Below are 24,115 nucleotides of genomic sequence, written 5' to 3'. Positions count from 1 at the left end.
GACACCATGCATTTAGATAAATTAATGTAGAAAAATGTCTGGTGCCTACAGTGAAGCATGGTGGTGGCAGTGTCCTTATGTGGGTCTGCATGACTGCTGTTGGTGTCGCATTTTGTTTGCTTTTTACCCTTGCACTTTGCTACAACTGAACCCAGTCTAACAATACTCAGTGAGCTAAATACATTCGCAGCCCAAATCACCCTTGCCTTGGTACAGCAGGAAATCTGCACTATGGAATCCACCTCTCAGCTGTAGTAAAAGTTAAGTGGCCCTCCATGCCAGCCATAAGCATGCTACACTGAGTTTACACAGTACAAAAGTTTCCTACATGTTTGCAAATGACAAAAACTATTTTTGCACTTCCCGTGCCATTCACCCATATTGAGTGCCTGGCCATGATGTGACTTTATGTCATTGTATGGAGTCCTGTGGGTTAAAGAGCAAAAAAAAAAATCTATCAAGTTGGCTACCTTGATAAAGCGCTCGGATATTTCTGACAGTCCCATAGTTTTTTAATGGTCTGATAATACATTAACTGGCGCTCGACTCAAATGTGAGACACATCCTACCTGTATTCCTGATCAGTGGGGTCCTAGCACTACAGGTCACCAGCGATCATTAAATTATCTATTCTGTGGATAGGAGATAAATGATGTTTATGGTCCAACCCCGCAAAAGTCGTATCAGATTCTATCATTTCTTCTACAATGATGGACACCTCCTCAGATCCCAATAGTCAACGTTATGGGGTATGAGTGCAGTGTGGTGTCAGTAGTATGACAGATATTCTGTAGTGATAAGCAGAAAGCTTGTGGCAAGTGTGAATAGAGACCGAGAAATGTACATCCTCTGCTGCAATTGTCTCACACACATCTCTAAGCCTAACATGACACACACATAGCTCTGCACTGCATGGATGACACACGCATAGCACGCATGACACACGCACAGCACTGCATGCATGCATGACGCACGCACTGCATGCATGACACAGCACTGCATGCATGACACACGCATAGCACTGCATGCATGACACACGCACAGCACTGCATGCATGACACACGCATAGCACTGCACACATAGCACTGCATGCATGACACACGCATAACTCTGCACTACATGCATGACACGCATAACTCTGCACTGCATGACACACACAGCTCTGCACGCATGACACACGCATAGCTCTGCACTGCATGACACACGCATAGCTCTGCACGACACACATAGCTCTGCATGCATGACACAGCTCTGCATGACACAGCTCTGCATGCATGACACAGCTCTGAACTGCATGCATGACACACACATAGCTGTGCACTGCATGCCACACACAGCTCTGCACTGCATGCATGGCACACGCATAGCAATGCACTGCATGCATGACACACGCATAGCTCTGCACTGCATGCATATAGGTGCATGGGCTAAGTGTGTGAGTAATGCAAGCAGTGTAGAGCTGAGTATTTAATGCATGCAGTGCTGTGTAATATACGCAGTGCAGTTTGTCTAAGGTGAGAGCTGAGTGTGTATGTGTAATGCATGCAATACAGAGCTCAGAGTGTAACATGCAGCGCAGTGTGTAGATAATGTATGCAGCGCAGAGCTGGGTGTGTAACACATACAATTCAGAGCTGAGTGTGTAATGCATGCAGTGCAGAATTGAGTGGGTAATATATGCAGTGCAGAGCTGAGTGTGTAACATGCAGAGCTGAGTATGTAATGTAGGCAGAACTACACATACAGTGCAGAGTTGAGTGTGTGTAATGCATGCAGTGCGTGTTTATCCTTGCAGTGCAGACTGTGTAACACCTACAGTGCAGAGCTGAGTGTGTAATGTATGCAGTGCGGAGCTGAGTGTAGTGCAGAGCTGTGTGTAATGTACGCAGTGCAGAGCTGTGTGTAATGTGTGCAGTGCAGAGTTGAGTGTGTGTGATGCATGCAGTGCAGAGCTGAGTGTGTAATGTATGCATGCAGAGCTGAGTGTGTGTAATGCATGCATGCAGTGCAGAGCTGAGTGTGTGTAATGTACGCAGTGCATAGCTCTGTGTCTAATGTACGCAGTGCAGAGCTGAGTATATAATGCATGCAGTGCAGAGCTGAGTGTGTAATGTATGCAGAGTTGTGTGTGCGTCCAGTGCTGAGTGTGTGTAATGTGCGCAGTGCAGAGCTGAGTGTGTGTAATGTACACAGTGCAGAGCTGAGTATATAATGGATGCCGTGCAGAGCTGAGTGTGTGTAATGTACGCAGTGCAGAGCTGTGTGTTATGTATGCAGTGCAGAGCTGAGTATATAATGCATACAGTGCAGAGCTAAGTGTGTAATGTGTGCAGTGCAGTGGTCTGTGTGCGTGCAGTGCAGAACTATGTGTATGAAGTGCAGACCTGAGTGTGTGTAATGCAAGCAGTGCAGAGTGTGTGTAATGTATGCAGTGCAGAGCTGAGTGTGTAATGTACGCAGTGCAGAGCTGAGTATATAATGCATGCAGTGCAGGGCTGAGTGTATAATTTACGCAGTGCAGAGCTGTGTGTGTAATGTACGCAGTGCAGAGCTGAGTATATAATGCATGCAGTGCAGAGCTGAGTGTGTGTAATGCAAGCAGTGCAGAGCTGAGTGTGTGTATGCAGTGCAGAGTATATAATGCATGCAGTGCAGAGCTGTGTGTAATGTAAGCAGTGCAGAGCTGTGTGCGTAATGTAAGCAGTGCAGAGCTGTGTGTGTAATGTATGCAGTGCAGAGCTGTGTGTGTAATGTATGCAGTGCAGAGCTGAGTGTGTGTAATGCAAGCAGTGCAGAGTGTGTGTAATGTATGCAGTGCAGAGCTGAGTGTGTGTACGCAGTGCAGAGCTGAGTATATAATGCATGCAGTGCAGAGCTGAGTGTGTATAATGTAAGCAGTGCAGAGCTGAGTGTGTATGTAAGCAGTGCAGAGCTGAGTATGTGTACGCAGTGCAGAGCTGAGTATATAATGCATGCAGTGCAGATCTGAGTGTGTATAATGTAAGCAGTGCAGAGCTGAGTGTGTGTACGCAGTGCAGAGCTGAGTATATAATGCATGCAGTTCAGAGCTGAGTGTGTATAATGTAAGCAGTGCAGAGCTGAGTATATAATGCATGCAGTGCAGAGCTGTGTGTGTAATGTATGCAGTGCAGAGCTGGGTGTGTAATGTATGCAGTGCAGAGCTGTGTGTGTAATGTATGCAGTGCAGAGCTGGGTGTGTAATGTATGCAGTGCAGAGCTGAGTGTGTATAATGTAAGCAGTGCAGAGCTGTGTGTGTAATGTATGCAGTGCAGAGCTGAGTGTGTATAATGTGAGCAGTGCAGAGCTGAGTGTGTAATGTATGCAGTGCAGAGCTGTGTGTGTAATGTATGCAGTGCAGAGCTGAGTATATAATGCATGCAGTGCAGGGCTGAGTGTATAATTTACGCAGTGCAGAGCTGTGTGTGTAATGTACGCAGTGCAGAGCTGAGTATATAATGCATGCAGTGCAGAGCTGAGTGTGTGTAATGCAAGCAGTGCAGAGCTGAGTGTGTGTATGCAGTGCAGAGTATATAATGCATGCAGTGCAGAGCTGTGTGCGTAATGTAAGCAGTGCAGAGCTGTGTGTGTAATGTATGCAGTGCAGAGCTGTGTGTGTAATGTATGCAGTGCAGAGCTGAGTGTGTGTAATGCAAGCAGTGCAGAGTGTGTGTAATGTATGCAGTGCAGAGCTGAGTGTGTGTACGCAGTGCAGAGCTGAGTATATAATGCATGCAGTGCAGAGCTGAGTGTGTATAATGTAAGCAGTGCAGAGCTGAGTGTGTATGTAAGCAGTGCAGAGCTGAGTATGTGTACGCAGTGCAGAGCTGAGTATATAATGCATGCAGTGCAGATCTGAGTGTGTATAATGTAAGCAGTGCAGAGCTGAGTGTGTGTACGCAGTGCAGAGCTGAGTATATAATGCATGCAGTGCAGAGCTGAGTGTGTATAATGTAAGCAGTGCAGAGCTGAGTATATAATGCATGCAGTGCAGAGCTGTGTGTGTAATGTATGCAGTGCAGAGCTGGGTGTGTAATGTATGCAGTGCAGAGCTGTGTGTGTAATGTATGCAGTGCAGAGCTGAGTGTGTATAATGTAAGCAGTGCAGAGCTGTGTGTGTAATGTATGCAGTGCAGAGCTGAGTGTGTATAATGTGAGCAGTGCAGAGCTGAGTGTGTAATGTATGCAGTGCAGAGCTGTGTGTGTAATGTATGCAGTGCAGAGCTGGGTGTGTAATGTATGCAGTGCAGAGCTGGGTGTGTAATGTATGCAGTGCAGAGCTGAGTGTGTATAATGTAAGCAGTGCAGAGCTGAGTGTGTATAATGTAAGCAGTGCAGAGCTGAGTGTGTAATGTATGCAGTGCAGAGCTGTGTGTGTCTAATGTAAGCAGTGCAGAGCTGTGTGTGTAATGTATGCAGTGCAGAGCTGGGTGTGTAATGTATGCAGTGCAGAGCTGAGTGTGTATAATGTAAGCAGTGCAGAGCTGAGTGTGTATAATGTAAGCAGTGCAGAGCTGAGTGTGTATAATGAAAGCAGTGCAGAGCTGAGTGTGTATAATGTAAGCAGTGCAGAGCTGTGTGTGTAATGTATGCAGTGCAGAGCTGAGTGTGTATAATGTGAGCAGTGCAGAGCTGTGTGTGTAATGTATGCAGTGCAGAGCTGTGTGTATAATGTAAGCAGTGCAGAGCTGAGTGTGTATAATGTAAGCAGTGCAGAGCTGTGTGTGTAATGTATGCAGTGCAGAGCTGAGTGTGTATAATGTGAGCAGTGCAGAGCTGTGTGTGTAATGTATGCAGTGCAGAGCTGTGTATAATGTATGCAGTGCAGAGCTGAGTGTGTATAATGTAAGCAGTGCAGAGCTGAGTGTGTATAATGTAAGCAGTGTAGAGCTGTGTGTGTATAATGTAAGCAGTGCAGAGCTGTGTGTGTAATGTATGCAGTGCAGAGCTGAGTGTGTATAATGTGAGCAGTGCAGAGCTGTGTGTGTAATGTATGCAGTGCAGAGCTGTGTGTATAATGTAAGCAGTGCAGAGCTGTGTGTGTAATGTATGCAGTGCAGAGCTGTGTGTATAATGTAAGCAGTGCAGAGCTGTGTGTATAATGTAAGCAGTGCAGAGCTGTGTGTGTAATGTATGCAGTGCAGAGCTGTGTGTGTAATGTAAGCAGTGCAGAGCTGTGTAATGTATGCAGTGCAGAGCTGAGTGTGTATAATGTAAGCAGTGCAGAGCTGTGTGTATAATGTAAGCAGTGCAGAGCTGAGTGTGTATAATGTAAGCAGTGCAGAGCTGTGTGTGTAATGTATGCAGTGCAGAGCTGAGTGTGTATAATGTGAGCAGTACAGAGCTGTGTGTGTAATGTATGCAGTGCAGAGCTGTGTATAATGTATGCAGTGCAGAGCTGAGTGTGTATAATGTAAGCAGTGCAGAGCTGAGTGTGTATAATGTAAGCAGTGCAGAGCTGTGTGTGTAATGTATGCAGTGCAGAGCTGAGTGTGTATAATGTGAGCAGTGCAGAGCTGTGTGTGTAATGTATGCAGTGCAGAGCTGTGTGTATAATGTAAGCAGTGCAGAGCTGTGTGTGTAATGTATGCAGTGCAGAGCTGTGTGTATAATGTAAGCAGTGCAGAGCTGTGTGTATAATGTAAGCAGTGCAGAGCTGTGTGTGTAATGTATGCAGTGCAGAGCTGTGTGTGTAATGTAAGCAGTGCAGAGCTGTGTAATGTATGCAGAGCAGAGCTGAGTGTGTATAATGTAAGCAGTGCAGAGCTGTGTGTATAATGTAAGCAGTGCAGAGCTGTGTGTGTAATATATGCAGTGCAGAGCTGTGTGTGTAATGTATGCAGTGCAGAGCTGTGTGTGTAATGTATGCAGTGCAGAGCTGTGTGTGTAATGTATGCAGTGCAGAGCTGAGTGTGTATAATGTGAGCAGTGCAGAGCTGTTTATGTAATGTATGCAGTGCAGAGCTGTGTGTATAATGTAAGCAGTGCAGAGCTGTGTGTATAATGTAAGCAGTGCAGAGCTGTGTGTGTAATGTATGCAGTGCAGAGCTGTGTGTAATGTAAGCAGTGCAGAGCTGTGTAATGTATGCAGTGCAGAGCTGAGTGTGTATAATGTAAGCAGTGCAGAGCTGTGTATAATGTAAGCAGTGCAGAGCTGTGTGTGTAATGTATGCAGTGCAGAGCTGTGTGTGTGTAATGTAAGCAGTGCAGAGCTGTGTGTGTAATGTATGCAGTGCAGAGCTGAGTGTGTATAATGTGAGCAGTGCAGAGCTGTGTGTGTAATGTATGCAGTGCAGAGCTGAGTGTGTATAATGTGAGCAGTGCAGAGCTGAGTGTGTATAATGTAAGCAGTGCAGAGCTGTGTGTGTAATGTATGCAGTGCAGAGCTGTGTGTGTAATGTATGCAGTGCAGAGCTGTGTGTGTATAATGTAAGCAGTGCAGAGCTGTGTGTATAATGTAAGCAGTGCAGAGCTGTGTGTATAATGTATGCAGTGCAGAGCTGTGTGTGTAATGTATGCAGTGCAGAGCTGTGTGTGTAATGTAAGCAGTGCAGAGCTGTGTGTGTAATGTATGCAGTGCAGAGCTGAGTGTGTATAATGTGAGCAGTGCAGAGCTGTGTGTGTAATGTATGCAGTGCAGAGCTGAGTGTGTATAATGTGAGCAGTGCAGAGCTGTGTGTATAATGTAAGCAGTGCAGAGCTGTGTGTGTAATGTATGCAGTGCAGAGCTGTGTGTGTAATGTATGCAGTGCAGAGCTGAGTGTGTAATGTATGCAGTGCAGAGCTGAGTGTGTATAATGTGAGCAGTGCAGAGCTGTGTATGTAATGTATGCAGTGCAGAGCTGTGTGTATAATGTAAGCAGTGCAGAGCTGTGTGTGTAATGTATGCAGTGCAGAGCTGTGTGTGTAATGTATGCAGTGCAGAGCTGTGTGTGTAATGTAAGCAGTGCAGAGCTGTGTAATGTATGCAGTGCAGAGCTGAGTGTGTATAATGTAAGCAGTGCAGAGCTGTGTGTATAATGTAAGCAGTGCAGAGCTGTGTGTGTAATGTATGCAGTGCAGAGCTGTGTGTGTAATGTAAGCAGTGCAGAGCTGTGTGTGTAATGTATGCAGTGCAGAGCTGAGTGTGTATAATGTGAGCAGTGCAAAGCTGTGTGTGTAATGAATGCAGTGCAGAGCTGAGTGTGTATAATGTGAGCAGTGCAGAGCTGAGTGTGTATAACGTAAGCAGTGCAGAGCTGTGTGTGTAATGTATGCAGTGCAGAGCTGTGTGTGTAATGTATGCAGTGCAGAGCTGTGTGTGTATAATGTAAGCAGTGCAGAGCTGTGTGTATAATGTAAGCAGTGCAGAGCTGTGTGTATAATGTATGCAGTGCAGAGCTGTGTGTGTAATGTATGCAGTGCAGAGCTGTGTGTGTAATGTAAGCAGTGCAGAGCTGTGTGTGTAATGTATGCAGTGCAGAGCTGAGTGTGTATGTGAGCAGTGCAGAGCTGTGTGTGTAATGTATGCAGTGCAGAGCTGAGTGTGTATAATGTGAGCAGTGCAGAGCTGAGTGTGTATAATGTGAGCAGTGCAGAGCTGTGTGTGTAATGTATGCAGTGCAGAGCTGAGTGTGTATAATGTGAGCAGTGCAGAGCTGTGTGTATAATGTAAGCAGTGCAGAGCTGTGTGTGTGTAATGTATGCAGTGCAGAGCTGTGTGTGTAATGTATGCAGTGCAGAGCTGTGTGTGTATAATGTAAGCAGTGCAGAGCTGTGTGTATAATGTAAGCAGTGCAGAGCTGTGTGTATAATGTATGCAGTGCAGAGCTGTGTGTGTAATGTATGCAGTGCAGAGCTGTGTGTGTAATGTAAGCAGTGCAGAGCTGTGTGTGTAATGTATGCAGTGCAGAGCTGAGTGTGTATAATGTGAGCAGTGCAGAGCTGTGTGTGTAATGTATGCAGTGCAGAGCTGAGTGTGTATAATGTGAGCAGTGCAGAGCTGAGTGTGTATAATGTGAGCAGTGCAGAGCTGTGTGTATAATGTAAGCAGTGCAGAGCTGTGTGTGTAATGTATGCAGTGCAGAGCTGTGTGTGTAATGTATGCAGTGCAGAGCTGAGTGTGTAATGTATGCAGTGCAGAGCTGAGTGTGTATAATGTGAGCAGTGCAGAGCTGTGTATGTAATGTATGCAGTGCAGAGCTGTGTGTATAATGTAAGCAGTGCAGAGCTGTGTGTGTAATGTATGCAGTGCAGAGCTGTGTGTGTAATGTATGCAGTGCAGAGCTGTGTGTGTAATGTAAGCAGTGCAGAGCTGTGTAATGTATGCAGTGCAGAGCTGAGTGTGTATAATGTAAGCAGTGCAGAGCTGTGTGTATAATGTAAGCAGTGCAGAGCTGTGTGTGTAATGTATGCAGTGCAGAGCTGTGTGTGTAATGTAAGCAGTGCAGAGCTGTGTGTGTAATGTATGCAGTGCAGAGCTGAGTGTGTATAATGTGAGCAGTGCAGAGCTGTGTGTGTAATGAATGCAGTGCAGAGCTGAGTGTGTATAATGTGAGCAGTGCAGAGCTGAGTGTGTATAATGTAAGCAGTGCAGAGCTGTGTGTGTAATGTATGCAGTGCAGAGCTGTGTGTGTAATGTATGCAGTGCAGAGCTGTGTGTGTATAATGTAAGCAGTGCAGAGCTGTGTGTATAATGTAAGCAGTGCAGAGCTGTGTGTATAATGTATGCAGTGCAGAGCTGTGTGTGTAATGTATGCAGTGCAGAGCTGTGTGTGTAATGTAAGCAGTGCAGAGCTGTGTGTGTAATGTATGCAGTGCAGAGCTGAGTGTGTATAATGTGAGCAGTGCAGAGCTGTGTGTGTAATGTATGCAGTGCAGAGCTGAGTGTGTATAATGTGAGCAGTGCAGAGCTGAGTGTGTATAATGTGAGCAGTGCAGAGCTGTGTGTAATGTATGCAGTGCAGAGCTGAGTGTGTATAATGTGAGCAGTGCAGAGCTGTGTGTATAATGTAAGCAGTGCAGAGCTGTGTGTGTAATGTATGCAGTGCAGAGTTGTGTGTGTATAATGTGAGCAGTGCAGAGCTGTGTGTGTAATGTATGCAGTGCAGAGCTGTGTGTGTAATGTATGCAGTGCAGAGTTGTGTGTGTATAATGTGAGCAGTGCAGAGCTGTGTGTGTAATGTATGCAGTGCAGAGCTGTGTGTGTAATGTATGCTATGCAGTGCAGAGCTGTGTGTGTAATGTATGCAGTGCAGAGCTGTGTGTGTAATGTATGCTATGCAGTGCAGAGCTGTGTGTGTAATGTATGCAGTGCTGAGCTGAGCTGAGTGCGTAGCCCGTACAGCACAGAACTTTCAGCCACCTGCTCCCGGGAACAGTCTCGTCCCTATAATAAAGTATGAGCAGCGCTGACTCCTGGGCGGCTCCTCCCACATGTGACGGCTGGCACGGCCTGACATCATGGCAGGTCCTGTCGCCCCCTCGGCTGTGGCCTGTGTGGCTGCGCACACTCCTCCTCCTTGTTGTGCTGTGTGTCAGAGCCTCCCCGGCCATGATGCCTCCGCCCTCACTGCTCCCTGTTATTCCGGCTATTGTGTATAATCTGCGCGCAGCCGCCTCACACTAATCAGGAAGATTACAGATTCCTACGCGTCCGGAAATCCCAATCCCCCCCATTATCTCCTGCCCCCTCATAATTACCCTCCTCCTCCTCCTGCACCAATGCCCCGGACTTCCCCGTGTATCCCCCATCCTGAGCCCATTTATCCCAGCCTGCTGCTCTCCTCCCCCTCTCATCATGTCTCTCCTCCTCCTCTGTGTCTCTCCCAGGACGTCGGCTGATCCAGGGCCGCCAGGGAAGGGCTTGGGGCTGCAGGCAGGGAGCGGGAGCTCCGGCGGTGGCCTGGCTGCTCTCATTTTGTATTAAAATGAGGAGGAGGAAGAAGAAGCTGCAGCAGCAACAGCCCCGACATCTTCCTGGAGAGCAGCGGCGGCGGCGGCAGCACTAGTGCAGAGCAGCGATCGGCAGAGCAGGGATCGGCAGCAGCAAGAGTACAGAGCACAGATCGGCGGCAGCACTAGCCCAGTGCCCGATCGTTGGCAGCACTAGCACAGCGCAGAGATCAGCTTTGGCAGCACTAGCACAGAGCAGCGATCGGCGGCAGGAGGAGGAGGAGGGATGAGTCAATACAACTAATAATTTAATGGGGACACAGAGGAGCAGAGCAGCTCTGGACAGCGCACAATACAGCAGCACAACTCCCATCCTCTGCCCATTGTGAGGAGGAGAAGACTCTCCCATCTTCCTGCATTGTGAGAAACTACTGAGCACTTCCCTGTCCTCCTCCCCCTGTGACAAGGGCTCCAGCTGCTGCTCTCACTTTCCTCACTTGTCTTTCCTTCCATTTCTTGTTATTATTTATTTATTTCTCCGACTACTCCCCCCTCCATCCGTCTGATACCTCCCATCTACTTATACATCCACCTGTCAACTACTCCCATCCTCAGATCCTGGAAGAAACTTTGCTGCTCTTATTTATTATTGGACTGAATGGACCTAAGTGGAAGGTGGCAGCGTCAGCTCTCTGTTATCTGCCACCCCCCCATCTACTTCATCTCCATCCCCCTCCCGTCACTATGCTGGGGCTCGATTTGATTGCAAGCTTTTTGGACACGTCTCCAGACTGAGTGACGGCTTCTTCCTCTTCTGAGCATTAAAGACTTTTTTTAATCTCGCTCGTCCTTCCTTTTGCACATTTTTTTTTGCTAGATTTTTATTTAATTTCCTCCATTTTGGGGGGAAGAAGATTAATCTAGAGGAGCGGATCCCGGGTGCGCTGCTGTCAGGAGGACGCCCGTCCATTTCTATGGTGTGGAGTGGTGAGTATCTGCCAGGGTTGTCATATTGGGGAGCACTTTGCTTCTTTGTCTCTTTAAAAGGTCAAAGGGAAATCCTGGCCAGGATTGTGGACTGGAGGCTGCAGCCGCCTGCTATGGGACTTCCCGGCTTCCTGTGCCTCCTGGGACTCTGGCTTTGATGCCCTGTCATTGTCATACTGGGGTGACAGCGGCGTGGAAACTTTTGCTTGGTCCTGCCATGCTCTTTCCAGCCAGAATTTCATTCTTACTATTAGGACTGATGCTTTGCTCTTATTTTTGTTGTTGCCATACGTGTCTTGTGTGTACATACAAACACACCCCTTCTTTATATATACACAGGGGTAATTATATACCGCGGTCACTGATTCATATACACTTCACTGGTCATTAACTCCGTGTGTCATCTCCATTTTTCACCCTTAAACGCCCCAGATGTCTTCCATTATAGACCCATTCCTTATCGTTCTGTGCTCAAAAAATCTCAAAATTGGGCTAAAAAAAATTTGTCAACAATTTATTTTGGGATTACTGTCACAACTTTTCTAGGTCGGGGCAATAAGCGAGGCTTCTTAAGAACTTTTCCAACCATTATTAGATATTGGACATGGAAATCTTAAGAAAAAAAGTCTTCCTTGTAAGAACTGCTTGTAATGTCATGTCGTCTGTGCCTGTGGACCTTTTGATGTTGTGTTCTTGCTTCTGCTTCTTGTTTTTTCCCTGGTGCAGTGTTTCTTATCTTCCTGGGTTCTGTTGGATTTTTGTGTTTTGTTGTGATCCCGATGAAATCCTCAGTCTGCTCCCCCTCCTATTATTTTGTAATGAATGGGTTAAGGAGAAGAGGGCTCTGGCTGACAGGGATAAGTACAGATAATAGTCACCGCCTTGTGCTGTCATTGTGGGGACTGCTCGGCTTGTCATTATATGTAACTGAGATCTTGGTGAACTTTAGCCCTCGGCACCGAGCTTTCAATGGGGGAAATTAGATGTTTTCTGTACACTGGATCCAGATTTTGATGCTGATGTGGAAATGAAGTAGACGCAGCGGTGTGTCCATATACTACACCAGCTAAAAGTGGTGGCTTAGACGCCCGAAAGAATGTTGTAAAAAGTCAGGACCATCGAGTAGCATCAGGTCCGGACGTCATCTGATTATACTGGCTTCTTCTGAGCTGAAACCATCAATATTTCAATGTGAAGAGTGATAATTTTCTTAAGACATGGCATAAAGTAATGAGATTTAGTGTGTAAAATTACTCGAATAAGTTCTTAAGTGTTGTGTCTGGAAGTTTTCTTGGCAGTGGTAGAAGTTTGGAGATGAAGCTCCACTGACCCATATCATATGTTCTAATTTGAGCTACGATCTATTCTGTAAATCTCCAAAGAACGAGTTTCCCGGGTTTCTCACGTCTCGTAACTCTCTCTGTCATTTAAAAAGTTTAATTGATCTTACAAGAGCTGTATAAGGGCCTTTCTCGTGAACCGTGTAGAGGTCCTGGCAGCATGAGCTTATGTAGACGTGAAGTTCTGACTCGGGGTGAACTTACTCAAAGGCTTGACAATATATCGGTTTTAAGGCTGAGATAAAACACTTGTCCTTAGTATTCGAGCCATCTGATCAAACATGTATCTGCTCCTCTTTCCCACCCGGCCCTTTTCTTAATCCCCAGGGATGCCTACTTGACCCCACACTTTTGATGACAACTGCTAAACCCAAGTGTCATAAGTTCCTGGTGGGTTCAACATGTCGGAGCTGATAAAAAGTGAAGCCTAAGAACCTCATTCTTGTGTCTTTGATCTGTTCAGATCATGACACACTTGTGCCATAAGTTCTTGACTTAAAATGCTCTCCATTGTATGACGAGACTTATGAGAAATCGATAAGGACCAACTTCACAGGTGCTCTTGAATAGCAGACTGGGCAGGTTTTTGTCTTGAGGTCTAAGTGTAACATTTAATTATGGCCATGTATATTAATGTATGTCTATGCAAATAAAATTGGTCGTGGTGTTTTTTTTTCTCTCTCTCCTACAGACAGTATGCCTCGCTGATTTATAAATACTTCTGTTTTTTTTTTTTAATTATGCCAGGTGATCCTTAGAGGCGGGACTGAGCATGGATCATTCGAACGAGACAACTCAGGGGATAGAACATTTAGAAATGTCTAACAATGTAAGCGATCCAAAAGGTCCGCCAGCCAAAATAGCCCGCCTTGAGCAGAATGGAAGTCCTCTAGGAAGAGGAAGACTTGGAAGCACAGGAGCAAAAATGCAAGGGGTGCCACTTAGACAATCTGCACACATGATGAGGACCAGTATCCGAAAAGGTAATCTTCTTTTTCTCATCCTCAATTTTAGGTGATGGAGAAACTGCTGCTGCATCCTACAAATTGTTTTCGAAAAACGAGAATTTGAGTTCCACTTTCGCCAACTTGACTTTTTTAGGTTTTCTTTTTTTTTTTTCTTCTTAAGGTATATTACATTACTTTAAATCCAAAGTAATTAGAATAATTTTTTTTTTTTGTATTACCTACTTCAATACTTGCTAAGTAAAAGGAAAAAAAATACCTTAAGTCCTTTAGTATCCACAAGCAGAAGATGATGATCTTGGGCTTATGTCAGCCTTTTAAGAAGCATAATGTTTGTTTTTATTTTGTATTTTCTTTTTAATAGTTATTATTTTTTTTTTTACCTAGAATAGATATTTTATTTTTTTTCCTTCTATAAGACAATGTGCCTGATTTTTCAAGACAACTGATCGTTTTCAAGTTTGGTCGTGGAAGGCAATGGAATTTCATTGTCCTCAAAGTGTAACATTCATCATACAATCATTCATTTTGCATTCAGTTTGGCGAAAACAAAGCATATATTGATCCTAAAATGAACAGACACAGCAGTCGGTATTGTTAGATCTCTATCTATTAAAATGGAAAAGCAGCACTTCAGCAAATTCTTTGGCCTCTGTTCATGATTACCCTATTTATTGATTGTTTGCCAAGAATGTATGCATCTTAAGAAAGCCAGGGTAGAAGAAGCATTAAAAATATAATTTATTATGGCTTTTCGAGGCGAGCGCATTAATATTGTACCGAGGAGCTGGAGCGAGGCTCTAGAAGAGGACTTTCTGACGCCTGCAAACCTATAAGTTTCTATAAATTCCTAAATAGGAGATTTCAGCTGTCTCTGGTACTATGTGATATTTGCACAGTTCACTTTAATGCCAGGACGGTTTTAGACAAGGATCCTACACTTTCATTGCTCCTTTATGCAGACTTGTTGTTTACAGAGAGTCATAAATGTTCAGCAAAAGCCCTAGCAGTGCCTTCAGGTTGGGTCATCTTGTATTTTTAGCACTTACCAAAGCTTTCCTCTTTTTTTTTTGATGCTGGACAGTTATAAAGTTGCAGCACTGGGAATCTGAGCCAAGTATTAGATCAGAGGGGAGCAGTTGTGTGACCGAGCTGCTGTGCAATGCCGGTCACTTCTCCATTGGAGATCCATGGGACCTCACATAGCTGCTGTTAAGAGCAGCATTCCTCTAAAGGTTCGACGCTCTCGAAACGTCAGCGGGATCCGCTAATTAAAATCTGCCCATTCGTCAGTAAGCTCTTAATTGCTCCGAGCTGCGTAACATCTATATATTTCTATACAATGATCCAGCAGTTGTAAGTTTGGAGCGCAGGGAGCCTCTGCATTGACTAGATGGTAATCTACTCCTCTGTGCCAGAAGAGAACAAATGAGTGACTTGTAGAAGGTCGCAAGGAGAGTTCACATAATGAATTGAGCTCCCCTCACCCACTTCAAAGACGGAGGAATCCCCACTTAGCTACTCCTTCAGGAGAGAATAGCTCCAGTCTTCCTACTCCTTGGAAGAATTTTCTAGATGTTAACCTATTCTATACCAAACTGGACCATGGAGCGCAGCAGTATGTCGTGCCCTGGTTTGCGTATGTCATTTTTTTTTTTTTGCCTATATAGATTGTAAATATTTAAAATACTTCCATTTTTCGTGAAATCTGGCGCATTTTTATATATTGTTGTTAGCTACAGTAACTTTTCCGGCGTACCTGTCGTAAAATATCCTAGAGATAAAGGGTCACTTTTTTTATGTCATTTTTCCATGTCTGATTTGGTAGCTTAAAGACTTTTAAGGCAACATCCCATAATCTTGTCTTCTGCTCTAAGGTCTACATTACTGACTGTAATATTTAGTATGACGCTGATGATTGTGGAGCATTAGATTCATAGATTGTGACTTACTCAGGTGCTTTTAAAATGACTTCTTAGAAGGTTTTGTTTTTTTTATTTATTATCAAAGGGTTAACAAAATGGCAATTTTTTTGAGGGGGTGTGTTGTTGCTTTTTTTTTTTTTTTTTTTTGTTATTTAACTTGACGCTTCGGAGATGACGAGAGATGTTTTGACCAACCTGCAGAACTCAACGGTTGACACTTCTAGGTTGATGACGTGTTTATTTTCGTTCTTCGAAGTAACGCTGTTTTCTTGGTATTCGGTCATCGGAAAGTCGAGCAAAACTTGCATTCTGCTGTCTCGTTGCGGTTTTATTTTGGACGTGGATGTGGTGGTCTGGTCGTCAATACAAAACGTTTTTCTTTTTTCTCATATCCATAGGAAACATGCTTCCAGTTTTCTGTGTCGTGGAGCATTATGAAAATTTCATCGAGTACGACTGCAAAGAAGAACACGCAGAATTCGTATTGGTTAGGAAGGACATGCTTTTCAACCAGTTGATCGAAATGGCTCTTCTCTCCCTTGGATATTCTCACAGTGCAGCTGCCCAGGCCAAAGGTGAATAGAAAAGTTGTAACAGAATATTACAGAGAATGCATTTTTTAATTTTTTTTATTTTCTCCTTTTAAAATATATTAGGTTTATTATTATTTTTTTTTTTTTTGTAACCAAATTGTGGCTAGTTATAAGGAACTTCAGATGATCTCACTGAATCATTAGCATGCCTATTGACCTTAATAATATGGTCCACTGAGAATGTGGGGAGAAATGCTGAGCCTATCTGAGCAGATGGAATGCTGAGAGTCGATTTGCATTTATGACTAAATACCTAGATGTGTTTCCCTTTTCACTTTTCACATTTTTATTATTATTTAGGCGGCGTAAGTTGACTTTCGAAACAGTTTTAGGTGTGAAATCATTAAAGCTTTATTATCTATGAATTATGCTTTGATGTTAATATCTATTTTATTGTTAGTTAATGCAGGTCAACATCTAGATTTATATATATATATATATATATATATATATATATATATATATATTTTTTTTTTTTTTTTGTATGATGTGGTTGTTTTTAAATAGCTATACAATGTTATGTCTTGTGTGTTTTTTTTTTTCTTTTCTTTTTTTTTTCTTCTTCTCCCCCTCCTCTCTCCTGTACGTTGCTAATTAGGGCTGTCACTTTGTCGTACTGGTCTAGGGCTAATCCAGGTTGGTAAATGGAATCCAGTTCCACTCTCCTGTGTGACAGATGCTCCCGATGCAACTGTAGCAGATATGCTTCAAGACGTGTTTCATGTGGTCACCCTGAAAATCCAGCTACACAGGTGAGTCATAGCGTGACTCAGAAGTGCCTTGTTCATTAGCAGCAGCAGATGTACGATATTCCCATGTCACACGTGTTTAATGACGGGCGGCCATAGAGCGAAATCAAACTTTAAAAGCAATCCAAAGTCGCGTTGTCACTTTGACGATGCGTCGTTCTTCTTTTTTTTTTTTTTTTTCATTGTCTTGCTATATGCACTGAATTATATTTAGTCAATTAATTCAATACATGCATTACAAATTGGTGTTTTACATAAAGTGTACTTAACAGAACAATATTTTGCATATCCTGTACCATGCCATCTGGGTATGTTCAGCGAAAGAATGACTTCACCCTTCTTAATGTAATCTGCTGTTTTGTTGTTTTTTTTTGTTTGTACTCCAATGGCGATTGAAGAGAAGAGGAAATTTTTATTTTTTTCTTAAGTCTGTTTCTCATGATCAGTTGTGAGAAGGCATTGCACCTTAAATTGTTTCACCAAGCGCATCAGAGCAGGAAGGTAGAAGTAACATGCAAAAATAGTCGCCACATGCAGCTGATGTATAATTCATGCATCAATACAGCAGATGTGTTGTATAAAGTAATTAACTAATCGGAACAATCAGGAGACCGAGAGCAATCTCCAGATGCATCTGCTTGATGCGCAAAATGAAATCTGTCTGTCTTAAAGGAATGTTCTGCAGCAGGATGCAATCTTGTAATAATCCCTTCTCTAATCTCTTTCTAATAGTTGCCCTAAACTTGAAGACTTACCTCCCGAGCAGTGGTCCCATATAACCGTGCGCAACGCTCTGAAGGACTTACTGAAAGATATGAACCAGAGCTCCCTAGCTAAGGAATGTCCCCTCTCACAGGTATGGGGGACGTCACGTTATTGACCACTGATGACCGCGGTCCGGCGATTGGCGCGACTTGTCTGTTCTTCGGGATGATCTCACGTCACCTGTAGTTCCTCTACAGCGCTGTGATGTAATTGCCGCTGTACACTAGTGTTACATGCTGTCCACAATAGTAGGAAAATGTCTTGTACAAATGTCTACACCCAAACAATGAATTATGCATGCAGCTAAGGGGGGGAAAAGTGAGAAAAGATTCCTCCTGGGACCTGGAATAATTACAAGCAACACAATTAGAATCCTGTCATATAATCTAATTAAAATATTCTAGTAATACAATTAAACCATTGAAATCTGGCGTTTTAGGTACAGATCGTGAATGACTTGGTTGTGGGTTTCAATAGGGTCTCGTTTGCCCTGATAGTGACTGTTTTGCAACAATGATGTAACTGCTCCTTTTTCTCATCCCTTTTATTGAATATCTTTACAAATAATTTCCTTTTGTTGGTTCAGACTGGTCTTAAACTGCAGTTTTGCAAACATACCCGTATGCTGGTTGTTTTTTTTATTTTATTTACATTTGTGTTTTTTCTTTTTTTTTCTTCCCCCTTTTACTATATGATCTGCACTGATCTACCTTCTTTTCCTCTAACCTGATGGCACGATTTCTTGCCACATGCTAGCAATATCAAATTTAATATTCTTTTCTTTTGATGTTGTGTACATATTATACCTTCTCACGATACTACATGTTGGGGTATAGCGATGGTTTTTGGTACTTAACCGCCATTAGTAATCATGGTTTGTTTTGTTATAGCACTTTCTTAGGTATGTATGTATGATTTCATATATTATACTACATACATACCTAAGAATGTGCTATTAAACTGATAATAAAAAAAAATATTATTAATGAAGCAGTTAAATATCAAAAATTATATATATATATATATATATATATATATATATATATATATATATATATATATATTTTTTTTTTCTGAAATGTTTTCCATGGCTGCTCTTTATAAAGATGAACTGTTTGTCCAGTTGCTATTCTGCACAGTTATTTTGTTCTTCCACTCTTGTGGCTCCTGTTCAATTATTGTTGGATTTTTTTTTCCCCCCTCCGTTCATTTATGTGTTTAGTTTACAGACCCACGACGTTAATTTCTAGTGCACAGGCTTCTAGGTGTTCACTGTAGCTGCTACCTACAGATAGGATTTGTTCCATTTTTTTAATTTTTTTATATAAAAAAAAAAGACCTGCAGAGGAACATTTAGAAAGAAAAATATCCCTTAGTTGATTATATGCAGGTAAATCTGTTCTCTGCTTTTCTCATTGCAAAAAAAAAACACTGAAACAATTTTTTTATATTATTATGATCACTCTTGAGTATTGAACTGATTTATAATGGGGTATGCAAATAGTAGTCTCTTTATTTAGTCATTTGAATATGCTTTCATTAATATTTTCCATAATTAATGCACTCTTTTGATCATAATTTTTAGGTAAATGACTGAACTAGTTGAGAGTCTTTTTTTTTTTTAATTATTATTAAGAATGACTGTGTTTGAAAGTATAAAAGGTGTCTTTCCTGTTAGAAAACAGCATAAAAATGCAATAAAGCTAGGGCACTTTAAATTGGCCATACTACAGATTTAATGCTAAATGTAACCTGCAAAAAGATATTTATAATTTTGTCATAGAGAACAAATAATTTGGCCTATATATGTCTGGATATATCTCCCCCCCCCCCACCCATTCTTCTACGACTGCAGCCCCTAAGTCTAGCTCTTGGGGGGTCTGCATCCGATTATTAGTGCTGATAAATACTGAAAATCCTTTTGTGTCTGGATTCATTAGTCTGTTTTGTCTTCAAAATACGGTGTTGAAAAGTGAAGTAGTTGTAATTACTGAAGTGATTGTATGGGTTATTTATAGGGTTTATGGTCTGGGTTCATTAATAATTAATGATTAGATTAAATATATTTCCCTCCAGGGATTATTTTTTACCGTCATTCTATATTGTTGAAACCCTACTATCTCATTCCAGTTGCATTTCCATTTCAGTGTCCTTTGCATATAAGAGCAGAACTCTTCTCCTTTGCAGCCTCAATAGATTTCCTTGCACACCCTGTACATTGGAGAGACCTGTAGTGATCCATCTCTGCTCCCAGCGCTTCATATAGTCATCCATACATTCACTGAGGATCAGGTTTCTCTAAACTGGAAAGATGTAATGGAAGGAAAACAACAGTGCTGTGTAGGGCAATGGAAATGTGCTGTATTCTGTAGTGTGAGCAAAAAACGTTCCCCTGTTTTGATACGACTTGTCAATCAATGTGCACTGGTTAATGGAGACTTTTCATATATTAATGGAGATGTATACAACCATATTTAAAAGCTGTAAGATAACTGGATCATATCGCTTCCTAATTTATAGGGTGTTTATGATACTTTTATGCTGCGATTACCTTTTATAATGTAAGAAGTTTCTTATTTCTTATATGGCAGCAACATATTCCACATTGATGCATCGAGATCGTCACCAGTCTGTCTTCAATAAGGGCAGCATCGAATGTCACTGTATCCTATATGCTAGGCTCAATGTCTTAGTAAATTTATGGGGTGAGAGAGGAAAGTGCATAGAGAAGTTGTCGTTAAGCCTAGGATCCCAGTGCAACAAGGCAACGTAGTAGCGGTGCGAACTACTGAGTGCATCAGAACTTTTACATACACCCTTATATGCTTACTCTTCTATCGCTACATGTAGATTACGGTATACTACAAGTTATCTGTGAGCACCGAGGAAAATCTTCTCCTAGTCACCTGAAATGTTCCTGTCTACTTGCTAAGCCTCATTTTATAACATTAATTAAAATAATGTTTGCTTTGGCATTTTACAATTATAGTCTACTTGTTTCCATCAGCAGTGTAATTAATGCTGATCGTTATTTATGTTTGTGAGGGCGAGTGTATATTTAGGTGAACTTCCCTGAACAATGCATCTGCCATCAATGGGTAACATATACTTCTATGGGCTTTATGAACAGCACTCATATTTGTTGCTAGCATTTTACACTTCATCATGTACTTTTTTTTATTTATTATTCTATATATATATATATATAATATATATATATATATATATATATATTGGCACAATCCTAATGTTGTGGGTGCAGTCCTTACGTAAACAACCAGCCAAGAAGCCTTCAAATGTATGAATAGTAAAAATAGATTAGAAATGACACTCCAATGTAAATAAGTGAAAACAGTGGACTTACATACAAAAAAAATATCCTGTGATAAGGAGTAAAAAAATAATAATGAATATATAACAAAATTTGGGTGAAAATAATACAATTAGAGAGATCTAGGACTTATTTAAGTCCTAGATCTCTCTGATTTTATTTTCACCCAAATATCCCAAAAATAATTGTATGTGTGTGTGTATATGTATGTATATATATATATATATATATATATATATATATAATTTTTTTTTTTTTTCCCTATCTACTGAGATTCAGTCCAGTTTTGAGGCAATAGCCAAATCTAAACTGATGGTCACAAATGTGCAGAAGCCTTGTGTAGTACGGTCAGGAGCCTACTAATTGTTAGTACTAAGGCCACGTTCACACCTGCAGTATTTGTAAGCCAAAACCAGGAGTGGGTGATAAATACAGAAGTGGTGACCTGTTTCTATTATACTTTTCCTCTGATTGTTCTTCTCCTAATTTTGGCTTACAAATACTGACTGTGTGAACATGGCGTAATACTCTTCCGTTAGGGAGAAATGATAAGTTGCGGTGTTGGGTCACATTGTGCCTTTAGGCCTCTTTGGCTTTCCGGATCCAGCATTGGCACAGTATGGCCGGTGGAATATGTGCGCTCCACACACATTGCATGAAGGTTAGAAAGGTAAACCTGCTATTGTATGTGCTGTGCAGACAGATCTGAGCGCACTTTGTGTGTAATATCCATAAGCCGCGTAGTTTGCATACATTTATGGGCAGATCTACATATGCATTTGTTTATGAGCAATATTTTTCGCTGTATTGCTCCGAGCTGTCGCAAGGTAGTAAAGTTTTTGTTTCTGCACATCCATATAACTTCCCGGCATGAATTATTACGTGTATGTAAGTAGAAATTTGTAGCCACACAGATGGGTAAAGCATGGACGTCTGTGATCCAGGAGAAATATTGCTTTTTGTAATGTCCAGATTCCACAGTTTAAACAGTTTTGACATCTGTCTTTAAATTTTTTTTTTTTTTCATTATTATTATTTTTTTGGAAGGGAAGAAGAAGTCTTTGCTAAGAACCATTTTGCAAAGTGTTCTCCATTTCAGCCTTTCTTTACCTGTATTATGAAAGCAGATGGTCTGCATGTCTCCTGAATATTTATAACTATCGAAAACAATCTCTCGCTATTCACCCTTAGGCTTATGAGATGTCAGGACTGTTCTGGTTGGGAAAAAATCATCTTGGGTGTTTACAGAGCGAGGATTACATTAAGCTGAAATGACTATACATTTTGGAGTTTAATATTTGTCCATCAGCTGTTTAATCGTATTTAGATAATTGTGTAAATAAGTTGTTTCAGTCGTTGCCCTCTCTACTTTATAGAGCTTGAAAGCTTTAAACACTAGTAAACTGGATTTGTCAATATTTTCTTTTTGTTTTTCTTATTTATTTATTTTGCTTCCTGAGCAGAATACGAAGAAGCCCAAATACTTAAATGTTTTTTTTCTCTGTTTGTGAGGTATTGGATTTGTTTTATTGCAGACTGCTCCATCCATACATTAAACAGTTCAGGTTAAATATTGTGAAAAGAATTAAAGTTCCTGTAGTGCGCAGGAAACCCTCCTTATTACAATGGCTTTTGCTTTGAGTGATCGGATCCTTTTAGGTTGGGTTCACATGGCCATACTAAAACTCATGACTTCCATGAATTGCAGACGTGGCTGGCTCCTTGTGCTCCTCCATATAGCAGACGGCTGCAAGACCTACCTGTTATTGACCTGCATAGACTTGTCCACTGGTGCACGCTGCGATTTATTCTCACATGGACCATGGGTCCATATGGAAACCTGCTTGAGTGCACACAAGCTATTGGTCAGCGTGCTGTCCAGTGAGCACATGGACTGAATATACACTTGTCTGGACAAGCCCTTACTTGTGCTACTTAAGACCAAGGACTGAAATAATCAATTTTCAGAATTTTTTTTTTTTAATTCTATTTATATTTTTATTCCACTTTGCAGAATTCATGCCGAATACACTAACGTTGCCTATAATATGTATAGAAAGTGTGTATGTAACTCTTCCCAAATCCCCATTGACTCCATTTATTGTCAGCACTGAAAGGCTCTTATTTCTGATGTCCGTTTGGATGTCACTTTTATCCGTTGAGCTTTAAGAATCAGACAAATAGAATAAGAAAGTGGTTTCATCACTTATGAACATGGAAGCAGGATCTCCATTGATAATTATGGTGTCGTGTGTGTGTGGTTTTTTTTTTTATTATTTATTTATTTTTTTTTTTTATATGGAAAAGTCCTGGATGCAAAACTTTTTTTGCTCTGTGTTTTTTGTTTTTGTTTTTTTTAAAAAAAAAAAAACACAACCCAGACAGACCCCATAATAATCAATGAACTTCCAATGCTTCAGTTTGCAGTAGACCTGTGAACAGAGCCCTGTTTTTCAGTTATATTTGGTGTAAACCGTATACATTGTCTTCGCGTATCGCAGTTCCTCCTGCTCCATGGCCCTGTGACCCGGTCCGGCAGCAGCTAGATGTTGCTTACTGAGCAAGACCTATAGCATAGACACATGTTCTCTAGGACATGGTAACGTTATTTCACATCACAATATACAGTCATGGCCAAAAGTTTTGAGAATGACACCAAAATTATATTTTCACATGATCTGCTGGCCTCTGGTTTTTATTAGTGTTTGTCTGATGTTTATATCACATACAGAAATATAATTGCAATCATATTATGAGTACCAATAGGTTATATTGACAGTTAGAATGAGTTAATGCAGCAAGTCAATATTTGCAGTGTTGCCCCTTCTTCTTCAAGACCTCTGTAATTCTCCCTGGCATGCTCTCAATCAACTTTTGGACCAAATCCTGACTGATAGCAGTCCATTCTTGCATAATCAATGCTTGCATTTTGCCAGAATTTGTTGGTTTTTGTTTGTCCACCCGTCTCTTGATGATTGACCACAAGTTCTCAATGGGATTAAGATCTGGGGAGTTTCCAGGCCATGGACCCAAAATCTCTATGTTTTGTTCCATGAGCCATTTTGTTATCACCTTTGCTTTATGGCAAGGTGCTCCATCATGCTGGAAAATGCATTTTTGGGCGCCAAACTGCTCTTGGACGGTTGGGAGAAGTTGCTCTTGGAGGACATTCTGGTACCATTCTTTATTCATGGCTGTGTTTTTAGGCAAGACTGTGAGTGAGCCGATTCCCTTGGCTGAGAAGCAACCCCACACATGAATGGTTTCAGGATGCTTTACAGTTGGCATGAGACAAGACTGGTGGTAGCGCTCACCTCTTCTTCTCCGAATAAGCTGTTTTCCAGATGTCCCAAACAATCGAAAAGGGGATTCATGAGAGAAAATGACTTTGCCCCAGTCCTCAGCAGTCCACTCCCTGTACCTTTTGCAGAATATCAGTCGGTCCCTGATGTTTTTTCTGGAGAGAAGTGGCTTCTTTGCTGCCCTCCTTGAAACCAGCCCTTGCTCAAAGAGTCTCCGCCTCACAGTGCGTGCAGAAGCACTCACACCAGCCTACTGCCATTCCTGA

General features: G+C 41.9%; 1 protein-coding gene across 4 annotated transcripts in view; it reads left to right on the top strand.

The window, feature by feature from the left end:
- SATB1 (SATB homeobox 1) overlaps window positions 1-24,115 on the top strand; it is a 185,701-nt gene that overhangs the window by 81,755 nt on the left and 79,831 nt on the right. Inside the window, exons 1-5 of one of the 4 annotated variants that reach the window (XM_073677956.1) lie at window positions 9,516-10,879; window positions 12,967-13,202; window positions 15,508-15,684; window positions 16,328-16,454; window positions 17,184-17,307. In XM_073677956.1, coding sequence (XP_073534057.1) covers window positions 12,992-13,202; window positions 15,508-15,684; window positions 16,328-16,454; window positions 17,184-17,307 — 639 coding nt within the window. In that variant the 5' untranslated portion in view covers window positions 9,516-10,879; window positions 12,967-12,991. Of the gene's footprint in view, window positions 1-9,515; window positions 10,880-12,966; window positions 13,203-15,507; window positions 15,685-16,327; window positions 16,455-17,183; window positions 17,308-24,115 lie in introns of those variants that run through there. The other 3 variants (XM_073677957.1, XM_073677954.1, XM_073677955.1) reach the window with 3 other exon arrangements.

This window comes from Phyllobates terribilis, unplaced genomic scaffold (genome assembly GCF_046119375.1).
Source record: "Phyllobates terribilis strain yellow unplaced genomic scaffold, ASM4611937v1 Scaffold_4__5_contigs__length_816908805, whole genome shotgun sequence".
Taxonomy (NCBI): Eukaryota; Metazoa; Chordata; class Amphibia; order Anura; family Dendrobatidae; genus Phyllobates; species Phyllobates terribilis.
The sequence above is the reverse complement of the archived record's forward strand: the minus strand, read 5'-3'. Positions and strand labels throughout refer to the sequence as shown.